General features: G+C 53.9%; 2 protein-coding genes across 13 annotated transcripts in view; both read right to left on the bottom strand.

The window, feature by feature from the left end:
• The window catches only part of MTA1 (metastasis associated 1), an 89,611-nt gene extending 84,301 nt beyond the window's left edge, over nt 1-5,310 (bottom strand). For 2 of the 3 annotated variants that reach the window (XM_064454697.1, XM_064454698.1), the window contains exon 1: nt 4,947-5,310. In XM_064454697.1, the coding sequence (XP_064310767.1) occupies nt 4,947-4,974 (28 nt within the window). In that variant the 5' untranslated portion in view covers nt 4,975-5,310. The remainder of the gene's footprint in view (nt 1-4,946) is intronic. The other variant, XM_064454696.1, reaches the window with a different exon arrangement.
• A 3,637-nt stretch (nt 5,311-8,947) lies between these two features.
• The window catches only part of PACS2 (phosphofurin acidic cluster sorting protein 2), an 89,182-nt gene continuing 83,631 nt past the window's right edge, over nt 8,948-14,498 (bottom strand). For all 10 annotated transcript variants that reach the window (XM_064454686.1, XM_064454692.1, XM_064454694.1 and 7 more), the window contains one exon: nt 8,948-14,473. In XM_064454686.1, coding sequence (XP_064310756.1) covers nt 14,355-14,473 — 119 coding nt within the window. In that variant the 3' untranslated portion in view covers nt 8,948-14,354. The remainder of the gene's footprint in view (nt 14,474-14,498) is intronic.

Raw genomic sequence — 14,498 nt, 5'->3', positions numbered from 1 at the left:
TCAGGAGGACCAATGCACCAATCTGCTCGCAGCTCTCAGCAGCAGTATGGATGTCAAGAGTCATACACCGCCAGAAGAGCCTGGATGCCAAACAGGGGTAAGTAACAGGATGGGGTGCAAGTCACAGCACAGTCCCCAGATACACATTAGTAACACCTGATAATAACAGAGAGATGACGTTATGCTGCCATTCCTAAAAACTTTGGGGATGGCTATGCTGAGATGAGAAGCATGACTGCAGCACAGACAGGCACACCAATACCACGTCTGATCTAGGGAGCGAGAATTACACCACCAAGTAAGTTGTGGTGTTTCAGTCTCTAGCACACTGGAATAAAGCTGCTGGGAACCTCAGGTGCCCAGGCCAGGCGCCACAGGGTCATCATTTCACTTACTTTAAATGTGTGAGGTACAGCTAGCACGTATGCATTTGACTGACCTGTGATTGTGTCTTCCAATGCCATTTAAGCACACCTTAAATGTACCACAGACTCAAAAGCAGTGATAATTTTGTAGCCCATTACGCTCCCAAACAAGACAGTAACTCTTAAAAGTCAGGAAGATATAAAAAAGCTTTTCATCTAAAAGCATAAACTGACATTTGTCTCAGCAAAAGTGTTGGCTTCAGTAGTTCTTCCTCCATCCTTCCGCTTCTTTCTTTCCCCATCCCCTTGTTCCCAGCCCTCCCACTGAGCCCATTCAGCTGTTCACACAGTCCCACAGTGAACCAGATCGGGTAGCTGATGCAGATTAAAAATAATCCAGGAAAAAACAAAGGGTAAGGAGGAGATAAGGTGGAAAATTTTAGTTCCTCAAACCAGTGCAAGATGGAAATGCAAAAATCATTGTTCCACTGCATCAAGGGAATGCCACAGGGGTATAAACCTGCAGTGGGGCTCAATCAATTACTGCCACCAAAAAAATAATCATCGTACTACAGTTAGACTCTCCCTAAGAAGGTGGAGACAGAATAGCTATTGGAAAGTCTCTTGATATCTAGATGACCTGTTCTCTTCCAGGCAGCTGACACAGCATTCTCCTGAAAGCAGAGCCTGGCACTAGCTAGAACAATGAACATCTCTCTCCCGCATGCATTTTTTTCATCAGAGGCCCCAAATTCCAGCTCAGGGGTCCCAAGCTTCTCAGATCTGGTGTTTATCCAGCATTCCCATACGGTCTGTGATCGTGCAGGCTGCCAGTCCGCTCCATGAAGCGGCAGGCCAGCCCACCATGACCCCTTCCAAGCAAAAGCAGCCAACTCTCATCATGCTGCCATTTATTTCGTGGCTGTACGGCAGCTATTAAGAAAATCTCCACCTCTGCTACACTGGAGTCAGGCAATTCCAGGACTTCCTTCTGGAGCACAAGATCCCATAATTCATTTTGGAATTGGATACCCTGGCATCTTCCCTACACATTTAAAAAGTTTTACATTCCCTGGGAACTGTGCTAGCTTACTAGAGTCCCATTCATATTGGCAACTGACAGCCCACCATCAGAAATGTACCAGGAGGAACTTTGCAGGAACCAGGAGAACCAGTTGCTTTTTCTAAGCAACTCGACGCCACCAGTCAGCCAGCCTACCCCCAGAGAATTATAACCCTTCAAGTGACAGCTCCTAACTCCCCCCATCTTGCTCATTCTGCTACACAGCATTGAGGAGAAGGCCTGCATGCTGCTTTCGACCCCATAGCACAGGCTCCTCAGCACCTCTATACTGGAACTACTGTATGGCAACGTTAAAAGAGCAAGATGCTTCGCGTCCTCTGGAAGAGCTCTCAACTATGCACTTAAAGTCAGCCTTTGTCAGAGAAGTGCAATCTACCTACTGGTTTCTGAAAACAAAACTTCACAGCATTTCATGATTAGGCCAAAAGCAATCACCGTCCATTCTAAGTCTACATATACTTCCAGGAGCACCACTGATCTATAGCGAACAAGCTGCTTTTGACAGCTGTTAGGTCTGGAGTTCACACAACGCAATTCGGCAGCCACAAGAAAAACAACAGATTATCTGCTGAATGTTTGTCTTCCAGTGAGAAGTATATGAAATGACTATGCACAAATCCCATTCAGGATTTAATCCTGCCCTGGAGTTCACACTCAACTTCAGTGCACAAAACCATTAGTGGGAGATAACCAGCACCAGAGGTCAGAAACAATTCAATAATACAAACTCCTCCGGCTCAGGCTGAACAGAGCACTCATACAGAAACAGCTGCATCCATCCATATGTTGATCTTGGTAATATGTCAAATCAAGACTTCATCCATATGTACAATAACGGAGCACTATAACCTTGCCTATCAGCCAGCTGCCTTGCCCTCTGCCCAGAAAGGTTATGGAGCAAATCCTGGACACCATTTCCAAGCACAGGAAGGACCAAGACCAGCCAAAATGGATATACCAAAGGCAAATCATGCCTGACTAACCTGACACCCCCTTCTAGGACAAAAAGACTGGCTCTACAGCTGCGGGGAGAGCAGGGGGTGTTGGACACCTTGATTTCATGTCAAAGGCCATGCTAAGGTCTCCCATGGCATCCTTGGCACCAAAGTGCTGAGGTGTGGCCTAGATAACTGGACAATAAAGATGGGAGGAAAACTGTCTGGAACACCAGGCTCAAAGGACTGTGACCACAGTTACAATCTTCACCTGGCTGCTGGTTACTATTAGCATGCCAGCCCTGCTTCGAAGTTTTTTAATGACCTGGATAGGGACTACAGTACGCTCTCTAAAAGTCTGGGGACTTGGGAAAAGCATACCATGTGCTGGAGGGCAGGGCTGGTATTCAGACTTCAACAAGCTGGAAAATGGGTTGACAAAAACCTCAGGAAGTTCAACTACAGCAAGAGCAAAGGTCCCCATCTGGGGCAGGATAACTCCCTGAAGTGGTACAGGCTGTTGGCAAAGCATCTCTGCAGGAAGGCACCTGGTAGAACAACAAATTGCCCAGGAGCCAGAAGCACACCCTTGCAGCAAGGGTGGCCAGCATTACCGCATTGGCGGGAGTGCAGTCATCAGGGTGAGGGGATGGATCCTGCCCCTCTCCTAAGCACTCATAAGACCATTTGGAGACCCGAGTCCAACCTGGGCTCCCCCAGTACAAGTGACACACAGGAAGGAGCAGAGGCCACCGAGGTGCTCAGTGCAGGAGCACGGGATGTGCAAAGAAAGGCAGCAAGAGGTTGGTTAGGCTAGCCTGGGAAGGAGAAGGCTCAGGGAAGGCGTTACTGCTGTCTACAACTATGGAGCGGGAGGTGTTGTGCAGACAGGGCCAGGCTCTTCTCAGAGATACGCAGGGATAGGACAAGTGATGAGGGACAAGAGACACCAGCTGGAACATGAGGAAATCCAACTGGGCACACAGAAACAAACATTTGACATAAGCGTGGTCAAACACTGCATAGGGCCCAAAGTAAGTGTGGCATTGCCATCCTTGGAGATACTCAGGACTGGGCTGGTCAGAGCCCCGAGCAGCCTGCTCTAATAGGACAACTTCTGGCAGGAGGTCTGCCTAGAGATCCCCAAAGGTCCCCTCCCACCACCCGTGGGGTGCACAGTACAGATTTTGCCATACAAAATCCGAGAGATGACATTCCACACAAGACTGGCACCTATAACGTTAAATGCCAAATAGTAATTTCCAGGAAGCAACTCCCTTTGCAAGTCACACCAGGAACCGAGCTGTAAATTTCCACAACTCATCTTGCCCTTCATCTTTCTACTCAGCATCTCCAAACTAACATAATGCTAGAGACACGGTATCAGCTTGTAGCAACTCAAGAAACTAAGCCGGGACAGCCAAGAGGCACACCTTATCCCTCTGTGAAACCAAGTGTAACCAGAAAAACAGTAAAAGCGTGACAAAAGAAGTGACATTTTTCAGAGCACCAAGCAAGGGTAGGCCAGAAAAGCGGAAAGAGTGGAAAGTAGTTGTTGATGGAGAGAAGCCAGACAGGATGGCTTGGCCACCTTCGCTGTGTTTTCTCCCTTGTTTACTTTACTCCTGTTTTACAGAACTCCGCAAGAAGCAGGACATTTTGAAAAGGGGGGGAACCCCACAAAAACGTTTCCGCACATCCTACAGTCCTGGGGAGAAGGAAGCTCCACAGAGCAGCTTTTATGAAGGAAAATGGCCGAGCACAAATTCATGCCAGACCACCCTCAGTTTATATTCTATAAAATGCAGTCCCAAACCCCGTTGCCTCTCCTTTCTCTTCACGTGAGTCAAAACAAAGGGCAATCAGACAGGAGCGCAACCCTGAATAGAAGACTAATGGGAAAGCATACAACAAAACAGCAAGAGTAGAAGGGGAGGCCAGGACCAGCAGGACGTGCCTCACGCGAGTCGTCGTCGTCCCCCATCCACCAGCGGTCTCTGCCCATCTTTGTGCTCCTTATCTCCGCAACTCCTCCTCGGTCCCCACCCCTACTACCTCGCATGACCCCCACCTAAGCGGCCACCCGCCATCCCCTCCGCCCCGGGCCCCATCCCGGCCCTACTGCCCCACCGCCTCCCCGCTCCGGCCTCCGGGCCTTGCCCCGGCCCCACAGCACGCCCCGGGCCCTGACCTGCCCCCCGCACCCTGCGGCCCCGTAGGGCCGCTCCTCACCCCTCACCCTCCCCCCTCCGCCCCACGGAACCCAGCCGCACCACACCGCTCCTCGCCCTCACGACCCGCTCCGGCTCACCTCGTGTAACCCCACGCCCCCCGCCCCCTCCCCACACGCTCAGCCAGGCCACTGCCCCGCTCCCGCCCCGCGGACCCCCTCCGGCCCCCAGCCCGAACACCGGCCTCCCGCCGCGCCGCCCCGGGCCGGGCCTGCCCCGCCGCCGCGGCCCGCCGGGCCCCCGCGGCGCCGCTACACGCGGGAGGGAGCGAGGGGCGGGCGGGAGGCGCGGCGGGGCCGGGACCCCGGGTGTGTGTGGGGGGGGCGCTTACCTCCCACCCGGTACATGTTGGCGGCCATGCCCGGGACGGGGCCGGGTGCGGGGCACGGGCCGCTCCCGCCGCCGCCTCCAGGTGCCGGATCCGTTGGAAAATGGAGGCTGGGGCGGCCGGGCGGGGGAGGGGAGCGGGGGAATTAAAGGGGCCGCGCCGGCTGCCGCCCGGCCGAAGAGAAGGGAGGGAGACGGAGGGAGGGAGACGAAGGGCGGGGCGGCGGCGGGCCGGGGGCGGCAGGCCCGGGCGGAGAGGGGCCCGGCGGCGGCGGGAGGGAGGAGGAGGGGAAAGAGGAGGAGGAGGGGAAAGAGGAGGAGGAGGAGGAGAAGGAGGAGGAGGAAGGAGCCGGCCCCGCCGCCCAGCCTGTGAGGGCGGCGCTCCGTGGCCTGCGGCCGAGGGGAGGGGAGGGGAGGGGAGGGGAGGGAAGGGAAGGGAAGGGAAGGGAAGGGAAGGGAAGGGAAGGGAAGGGAAGGGAAGGGAAGGGAAGGGAAGGGAAGGGAAGGGAAGGGAAGGGAAGGGAAGGGAAGGGGGCCTGCCGGCGGGCAGCGCCTCTCCTCACACGCCACCCGCGCAGACAGACAGACGGACAGACCCACACCCCGCCTGTCCTCGCACAGCCCGCCCGTCGCCACACAGGCTCTGCCTTCCTCACGCACCCACCTCGCCTGTCCCGGCGCGGATAGCCCTCCTCACACACACACACACACACACGCGGCCTGTCCTCACGTACAGCCCGACACACATGCTCAACCACCACCTGTGCTCGCACACAGCCCTCCTTACACGCACATCTGTCTGTACACGCAGCTCTCTTTACACACACGCGCAGGGTGTACTCGCAGCCCTCCTCACACACACCCCTGTACTCACAGCCTTCCTCACATCAGGCCTTCTCATGTGCCCAGCACCTGTATTCACACACAGCCACCACATACAGACACCGCCTGTTCTTGTGGGCAGCCCCCATGCCGCCTGCCCTCATGCACGCAGCCCTCCTTACACCACACAACCTACCCGCTCGTGCCTGTACCTACGTTCGTATGCTGCCTGCTCCCCATGTACACCACTCCAGCCCTGGGTGTCAGCCCAAAGGGTGAAACTCAGATGACCACCTTAGCTTTCCCTTGCCCACTGACCTGGGGGTGTCACCATCCTTCACCCATGTACTGCTCCTCTCCAGGTGTCTCCTCGGCAGTCCTACAGCACTCACGCAGTTGCCAGCTCCAGGTAGCTGTGCAAAACTTGCACATTGCTGCTGCTATTTCCTCTGGAAATTGACGGGCTGACACCAAAAAATACCCCAAGACACCATCTGTCTTTGGTACATAACACCATTACAGCAGGTCCCCCAGCAAGGGCTGATGAGGACTTCACGCACTCAGCCAAGGCTGGATGGTAAACGCCAACAAAGAGCTACACCTCCAATGGTCAGCACAGGCAGACCTGGGGCACCGCTGACCTGTCAGACATGGCAGGATGTCAACACTCACTCCTTGGCTCCAGCGCAGAGTTGGAGAATCACCTCATGTTGCCTTAGCCCAAGGTATCAGCCCAAGACCCCTCCCTCAGAGTCAGACAGGTCATGACAGCCAAAAAATGTCATGAAACTCTCTGCTGGAGTAAGTGGTTGATGGCGCAATCAATCATGTGCTTTACCAGGGCTGGGCATGGCCACTGCCTGTGCTCTCAACCCCAGTTGTCATAAGGTCCTGAAACAGCTACACAAGACCACCCAAAACCTTGACATCTGCCGGAATACATCTATTTGAAAAAGAACAGGGCTTTTATTAAAAATTGCTTTGTGTGTTAGAAAAACCCCAAACCTCTGACTATCCTTGGATCTCAGTCCAGGAACATGGCTCTGTTTTCTTATTTCCAATGCATGTAAGGAGCATGGATGAGCGAGGAAAGCACTTCAGGGGGGGAAATTGGTGAGCGAAAAAAGTTCAGTGCGCTAGGGGGAACCACTGTGATATTTCCTCCTTTCCGAGCTGGCTGGGGAGCGCGTGCCGGCACAGCCATCAGGGAGACTGTGGGGTGTAAGGGCTGGCTCTTCCCAGGCTGCTTCCACAACCATTCTGCGGAGCAGAAAGTAATTCAGTAGGACACAGAAAAATTATCCAGAATAAATATTTACAAATATGCATCATGGGGCTCTTGGTAGTTGCACACGAAGAAGCGGCTGGTCATGTGGTGCTGACTGCTCTTCCCAGATGCTAAATTGTTTTTAAAATGGTAGTAACAAAACCATGTCAGAACTTCCCCACTGTTCCTCCTCCAGGTTAAGCAATAGCTGTGGTCGTTGTGCAATGGCGAGAGGGGAGCCAGTGCTGGTGGCTGCAGCCTAAGGAGGAGCCATTTCTTGCAACACCCCATCTCCCACCACCAAACCCCACTCCCACGAGTGCCGCTGACTCCTACCATGGCAAACCCAGTCCTTCCAGAAGGCTTTTGGTACATCCTGACAGGGTATCGCTTGCATTTGACACCTCTCAGACGGCAGCGAGGGTGCACCTCCGTGAGAAAGGCCAAGATCTGCAGAAGGAAGACACTGGTGCTTTGGGAGCCCAGTCAGAGGCTGACTGGCAGAAATTGGCTTGTCCCAGCACGTGTGGGCAAGGGAAGCTCTCTAGGCCCATTGCATGCGACCTGGCACACCCCAGCCCTGAACCATCCTTGCTCTGCTCAGCTCTAATTTCCTTCTCCTCCCTTCCAGAAGACAGGGTAGTGTGCTCACAGCCTCACCAGGGCTTTTGGCTTGGCATGGAGAGCTCACGCATGCTCCCCAGTGATGTGGGGAGCACTCTGCTCCCCTACCAGCTCCTGAGGCTTCCCACCACCCCAGTCCCCTCTGCTTGCACCCTCCTTTCCATGCTGAGATGAGTTCCTCTGTGGGCTCCAGAAGACGAAGCTCAGGCTGCGCCTTTTCCATGCAGCTGGGCCCTTTGGTGCAGGTTTACAGCTGAAACTGCAAAAATTACATAGCCAAAACACAGCCTTGACCCTTTGTCTCCCCTAGCTGCCCCATGGTACTCCCCCTGTGTCTCCAGCAGGCAGGTCCTCTTCACGGCTTTTGGTGCTGACTCTGCAATCAAGAGTGCCAGATTTGCCACCTCCTGAGCTACATATCTTCCTCCTGCTGGAGTTATCCAAGGTTCAGTGCCACCTGGTGGGATTTGCGTCCTCTCCTCCAGTAAAGGGCTCAGGCCATAAACATGCCTGCAAGCCTGGCCGGGCCATGTGGAAGAGCTGGGACATCCACCAAGACCCGTGTGCTTTGAGTGCAGCCTGGCCTGCTGCAGGGAGCTCCCTTCGCTCCCATTTCCTGCTCCTCCGCCAGCAGCCACCCCTCCCGCCCCCACCCTCAGCCAGGGGAGCGCAGGGATGCAGGCTGCTTCGGCTTTGCTTTCCCACTGCTGCCTCCAGCATGCTGCATCCTAAGGATGGCAGCCATGGGCCCACTTCCCAAAATTTCTTTACCTTTCTGCCTCAAAACAGCTGTTTAGTTCTTCTCTTTCCTTCTCCCCACCTTTCCATTCCCCAGCACCTTACAGCCACCCCACACACCCCAGTCCCTCTCCTACTGCTCTCCCAGGAGCACACACAGCTTCAGGCTTCTGCAGCCTCAGTCCTCCCCCACTGAGACCCCCTCTTGGTGCCCTAACACCAGCTGTGTTCACCCAACGCAGCCCCCCCCCCAGACCAGAAATGGGAATCAGCCTCGTCCCTGCTTGCTGCGAGGGGGTGAGGGCCAGGTGTGGGATACAGGAGGCGAGTGGGTCCCTCAGAAAGGAGAGGGCAGCAGGGCTGCACAAAATGCAGGAGGGCTCAGTGCAGGGGAGGATGTGCCGATCCACCAGATGCAAGTGCTGCTGGGCAGCTGGATAAATAATGCAGGAGACCCCCCACACCAGAAAGCCGTGCTGCTGTTTGCTACTGGAGACAACTGCCCCAGTCATGCCAGAGCAGCCCCTGCTGAGAGACAACTCAAGGGACGGGTGTGTGCTTTCATGTCCAGTTTTATTAGTGTTGCATTAGTACCATAAAATAGTTGACGAGGTCAAGCACGTTGCAGTTTGTTCCAAAAAAAACAAAAAGGCTATTTACATTTAATCTGTCTTCATAAAAAAAAAAAAAAAACAAACCCAACCTACAACCCAAACAATACAACAATGAAACAGATGGACAACTCAGGAATCTACAAAGTGGTAACGTCCCCTCATATGCCGTGGTCTGGACTGGGCTGGCAGCACCCAGCCCCAGTACCCATGCTTGCAAGGCGGTTCCCCACGGCCACGGCACGTACACAACCAAGCTGGCAATGCTCTAGCAACCCTCTGGCTGAGGCGCAAAGCAGCAGCCCACTGGATGTGGCCTCATACTGCTGTTCTTCCTTAAGGAAACAAGTGACCTACTGTTTTCCAGGTTAGCATGTCCCCTTCTCTCCCAGTCTGTGCCAAAGCAGCCAAGTGACCCTGCAGGAGCTGGCCCTGCCAGGTGCACCTCCCATGAGAACCCTGCTGAAGAGGCTCCAGGAAACCTCTGGGAGATGCTGCTGTTCATTTCTGGCCTTCTCCCTGCCAGACAAGCCCGGAAGGAGTGTCACACTAAACGCCACCACACAGCTAATTGCTGGGATTGAGACCACCTGAACAGAGGGGACAGAGGCACTGCATCTAATCTGGCTTCAAGAAAGCTCCAGAGTCCCCAGTCCTTTACCGCTGCACAGCAGGACTGCCCTAATCCCAGCCTTCCTGACCCCTCAGCACATCAAGCAGCAGAAGGGCACCGGCTCTACTGACTCTCGCCAGGATTTTCTTCCTAAACTTGGAGGTGCCAGGTGCAAAGCCCTCCACTCGGCACTCCAGTGCTCCCTCCTGCACACGCTGCTGGTGAGAAACAGGACGGGGCCTTTGCTGCAATTGCAGGTTAAGCACAGGGCAGTGTGGTTCTCAGCTGAGTTTGATGATGGAGAGCGAACAGGCACATCTCCTCCAGCCCCAGAAACCTCCCAGCCACCTACCCCTGCCCTCACTGCAGGATAAAGCCACAAGCACACGCTAATTAAAGCGGCAAAACACAGCCAAGGAGACAGCAGCTGTCCCCAAACTCATGCGTAATTAAGGACGACTCTGCAGTTACTGCTGAGATGTAACTGGTAACAATTGATCCGGGTGGAAACTGCAGTGCTGAGCTAAAACAGCCGCCCAAGATGTCCACAAAGCTGCCAGCGCTGCAGGGGAGCCAGCCCAGCAGGGCTGAGGTCCAGCCTTTGTCTCCAGGAAACGCAACCCGGAGGACCAGGAAGCACTCAAGGTGCAACATAATGCCACAAACCCCTTCTATCTTTCATCTGCTCACCAGCCAGCGCTGTTAAACTAGGTCAGTGTCGCAGAGCCCCGTGGAGCAGTGAGCCCATTCCTGAGACCTTACCTCTGAGCGAGGTGGGGGCCCTTCACCCAAAAGCAGGTGGAAAAGAAACTGTCTGCTTCGAGAAGCCACAGCCAGGGGAGCGGGAGATATGAGCTCTGTGGGGAGTAGGGGAGAGCTCTGGGACACAAAGGGTCAGAGACACCAGGGGACACTGCCTTCAAAGCACCTCTCGACCACAGATCAGCTCAGATACTGCCCATTCCAGCCCCTGCCTTCTCTGTCAGGCCACATGGCTCCAAAGCAAGCCCCATCTAACACAGGCAGGCGAGATAATGCCATTGCGTTTCTTTGTTCGAGTTGCACCTTCCTTGCCAAAACTCGAGAGCCAAACGCAGAGCAGCACTGCCTCTGCTCTAAGCCATCCTTCTGCACTCACCAACTTGCACACACCCAATCCCACCAGGCTGGCACAGCTCTGCAGACATGGGCCCATCGCTGCCCTGGTGACTCCCCCTGGTCCCACAGCAGGGATCCCTCTGGCTGGAGGGGCTTGCTCACAGCAGGGTCCCGCAGCCCAGGAAACTGTTGGGGAAGCTGGGAGGGTGGAAGACCTGAGATCAGTCACTCATTCATGGTACCAGCTTCCCAAAATGGAGTGAGCCACATGCATGCTCTGACACTCATTTTCCTTCGAGACAGAAACCTGTTTCTCCTCCAGTCAGGGACGAAAAACACCTGCACAGAGTGGCTCCACATGATGCAAGAGAAACAGAGGCGCAACACCCTGACCAGAGCAGCATCACTAAACTTGCATGCCAGCCCTTGCCTCTAAGGCTGGGAAACACCACAGCTACCCTGTGGGCACGCAGCTGCCCGCTGGCAGGCCCAGCCTGCCGCTGCTGGGCTCTGGAAGGACTAGGCTGAGAAACTGGGATGTTGCCTTGCACAGAAGAGGCATCCCAGAGCAACAGCAGCTTTCCACAGGGGAGAAACCCTGCACAGACGCAAGCCCTTAGGTGTCGGGTGTACAGAAAGTTTACTGGTGAACTCACTTGTATAAAGTTAGAAGAAAACACAAACCAACATGAAATGCAACAAGCAGAAGTGTTTCTCTCACACGTACACACACACACAGAGTAGAGCAGGCTAACACACATTTGATAGGCAGGACCCTGGAAATCCTGTCCTAGCTACTGTTTGTTTCTTTACAGTAGGTTGAAATACAAAGAGGAGCACAGTGATGGTTCTCCCCTCACCCCCCCAGTAAACAAATTTATTGCAGTCAGTCAGTCCATCCCACCTCTGCAGTACTAACATGCTCCGGCACTGAGAGCTGCCCAGGCCGCATGCAGCTCCTGACGCTGGAACCCAGCCCCATCACCCTTGTCACACCAACGTGAGACTTGAGGAAGAAATCACACGCTGACTAATTTCCTTTAAAAACCGTGTTTTTTTTTTTTTTTTTTGATGCAACAGCCTCAGTAAAGAAAAAGATGTGCTTATACACTGTCTCCCACGCTACTGCTGCTAGGCAACGCTATACAGTCCCAGAACATCAGCTCAGGTCAACTGAAAACACATGAACTGATGGACACAACGACATTCGAACTACAGCCAAGCTTCTGCCACAGCCAAGAGCTAGCAGATGGCAGGCAGACCTGCCCACGGGACTGCAGGTGGAAACAGAGTATTGCAACTAGACAATATGTCCTGCCCAGCAGCGCGCCACCAGGTGTGGGACCATGTCCTCCTCCCCTGCATGGTTTGAAGGGAATACCCAGTCCCTGGCCAAGTATGTTGCACTTGTGCTGGGAAAGGGTTTCATGAAATCAGAGTCAATGAAACAGCCTGCACTGTGAGCTGCGACAGGCACTAGATCCAGCAGGGACCATGTTCTCACCTAGTAATGCCTTGCTCCCCATCAGCAGAAGGTCTAACAGAGCACACCACCACTGCTCTGCCCGAACAAACCTGGGCAGTCCCTGCGCAGAGCAGGATCTGCCAAGCAGGGCAAAGCAGGTTCCCCAAGCCTTTAAAAAAAGCAAGGGTAAGAGATCAGACAAAAAAAAAAAAGTTCAAAAGCATTGCTGCCCTCAGAAAGTGGCTTCTAGAAATTCACAGAGCCTGGCCTGCCCACAGGGGTGGGACGTAAGAGGATGCCATCAAAAACTTCAGTCCCTTACCCTGAAATGCGAGAAATGTCTGTTCTTCCACAAGTGAGCACACTCAGCTCCCCAGACCCCACCCACCACCTGCTCCAGGTTCCTCCCAGGCATGCCTCAGGGAGCCTGGAGGGCAAAAGGCCACATCTGCAGCACCTGGAGCTGCCCAGACCTGCAGCCTGTCACACTGCCTCCTTGCAAGAGCATCCCCTTATCACAGCACCCCAAGCATCCCTGGCAGCAGTAATGTGTACAAAGTGAATGCAAGCACAGCCAGAACCAAGCTAACGGTGTGAGACACCCAAAAATGTCACTCCCCCATCTCCCAGGTCATCTTGCTGCCAAAGGTGGACAGAGAACCTGGCTGGCTTCATCCTCTCTCACATCCTAGATACAGCTTCCACTGCACCTTGGGACTGAAACCCCTAGCAAAGCTTCAACCCATGGGCGATGCTGTGCTGGGGCAAAAGCATATCCTGCTGGGGAACGGATGCAATCCAGAGAAATGCCCACAGGAAGGACCACTCAGAAAGCAGAAGGGAAAGACAACATCTACCTACGGAGCAGCCTGCAGGAAGCTGCCTACCCCCAGCACCCTTCGTTTTTGTTACAGTCTCTCAGTCCCTATAAGGAGGAGTCTTGGGTGGTTCAAGGGCACAGCGAAAATGCACTCCTGCAGCGGCCCTGAAGCCAGGTAGCCTGCACCCAGCCTGGGAAGGTGCATGGGGGAGATGGCAGCAAGCTCTGGGGAGCACAGCGCAGTCAGGGCAGGACAAAGGCAGAGCAGATAAAGCAGCCCGCTCTACCTCACGGGTGCGGTTTGACAGATGGACGGGAAGGCAGCTGGGCATGTAGTGTGCCTGGCTGGCTCCCAGTCCAGCCACTACAGTGATGTATCACTTCACAGACAACAGCTCAGCGTCCTGGGTTTGGTTTTTTGGCAACTTTTTTTTTTTCCTCTATTGTTTTTTATTTTTTTTTTCTTAGAAAGCATTAAAAAAATCTGCAGCTGTTAAAAAAAATCCTTTCCCTTCAGGAGGCTGGATGAGGTTTTATTGACAGGTAAATAACCGATGTGAGTATGTAAATAGCAGCGACCCCACTGACGCGGCGTCCCTCAGCAGCGCAGCCAGCTGCAGGGACATTGTGACTGGCTCGGTTTGGTCATTGTCACAGACCTGGGACACTTAAGTTTCCTTACACCTAGAGTTTCCCTAATTCCTGTGCCTGCCCAACCCTCCTCACGCATCGCTTCAGCATGAAGACCTGCCCGTCCCCATGGCAGACTCCACACGCCAAAGGGGATCTCCTCTCCAGACCTCCCTAGCTATGCAAGGGGTTTGTTTTTCAAACCAGACAGTTGAACTCCCTCCAGACTTGTTGATCTCTTGTCCTTCAGCAGCAGGAAGAAAGACTGGCCATCTTTTTTTCCTAGAAATACAGAAGAAGGGGGCCAAACGCACCATAACGTGCACGATCTTCCACAAAATCCATTTGAGCTGATCCACGGCTCTCCCAGCCCACTCACACCAATGAGGTCTCAGGTTAATAAGCAGTGCAGTTATTCAGCTATCTGCTTGTAAGTGGTAGGTGTTCTTGGGCAGGTTGCCTGCTCCTGCCAACTCCCCCACGACTTCACGTTGTCAGCACATCTATATTTAAGACTGGGGTTTTTTTGCCTTTGTTTAAAGGGGTTTCCTTCCCTTGTAGTAAACTTAAGAGTTAATAGAAAAAAGTAATTCAAAAGTAATCCAAGCACATCTGTAATTAATTCTGCAGGAGAGGGCAGAGCGACGCGAGTCAGAGTTGGCACGCAGTTCCTGGCTCCTGGTGTGCAGTCCCCGGGACGGACAGGTCCCTCCACTGGGCACAGCTAGAAGTTAGATTTGGAGTGTCCAAATATGCAGATGGGAAAGTGCTTGACATGTGAGGACCACTGTGCTGCCAGCTGGAAGAACTTGACGTCATTCCACTCCACCCCGTCAATGAGAACTGCAGGGGAAGGTAAGAAGAGAAA

This window comes from Phalacrocorax carbo, chromosome 6 (genome assembly GCF_963921805.1).
Source record: "Phalacrocorax carbo chromosome 6, bPhaCar2.1, whole genome shotgun sequence".
Lineage (NCBI taxonomy): Eukaryota > Metazoa > Chordata > Aves > Suliformes > Phalacrocoracidae > Phalacrocorax > Phalacrocorax carbo.
This window is presented reverse-complemented; position numbering and strand designations above follow the sequence as displayed.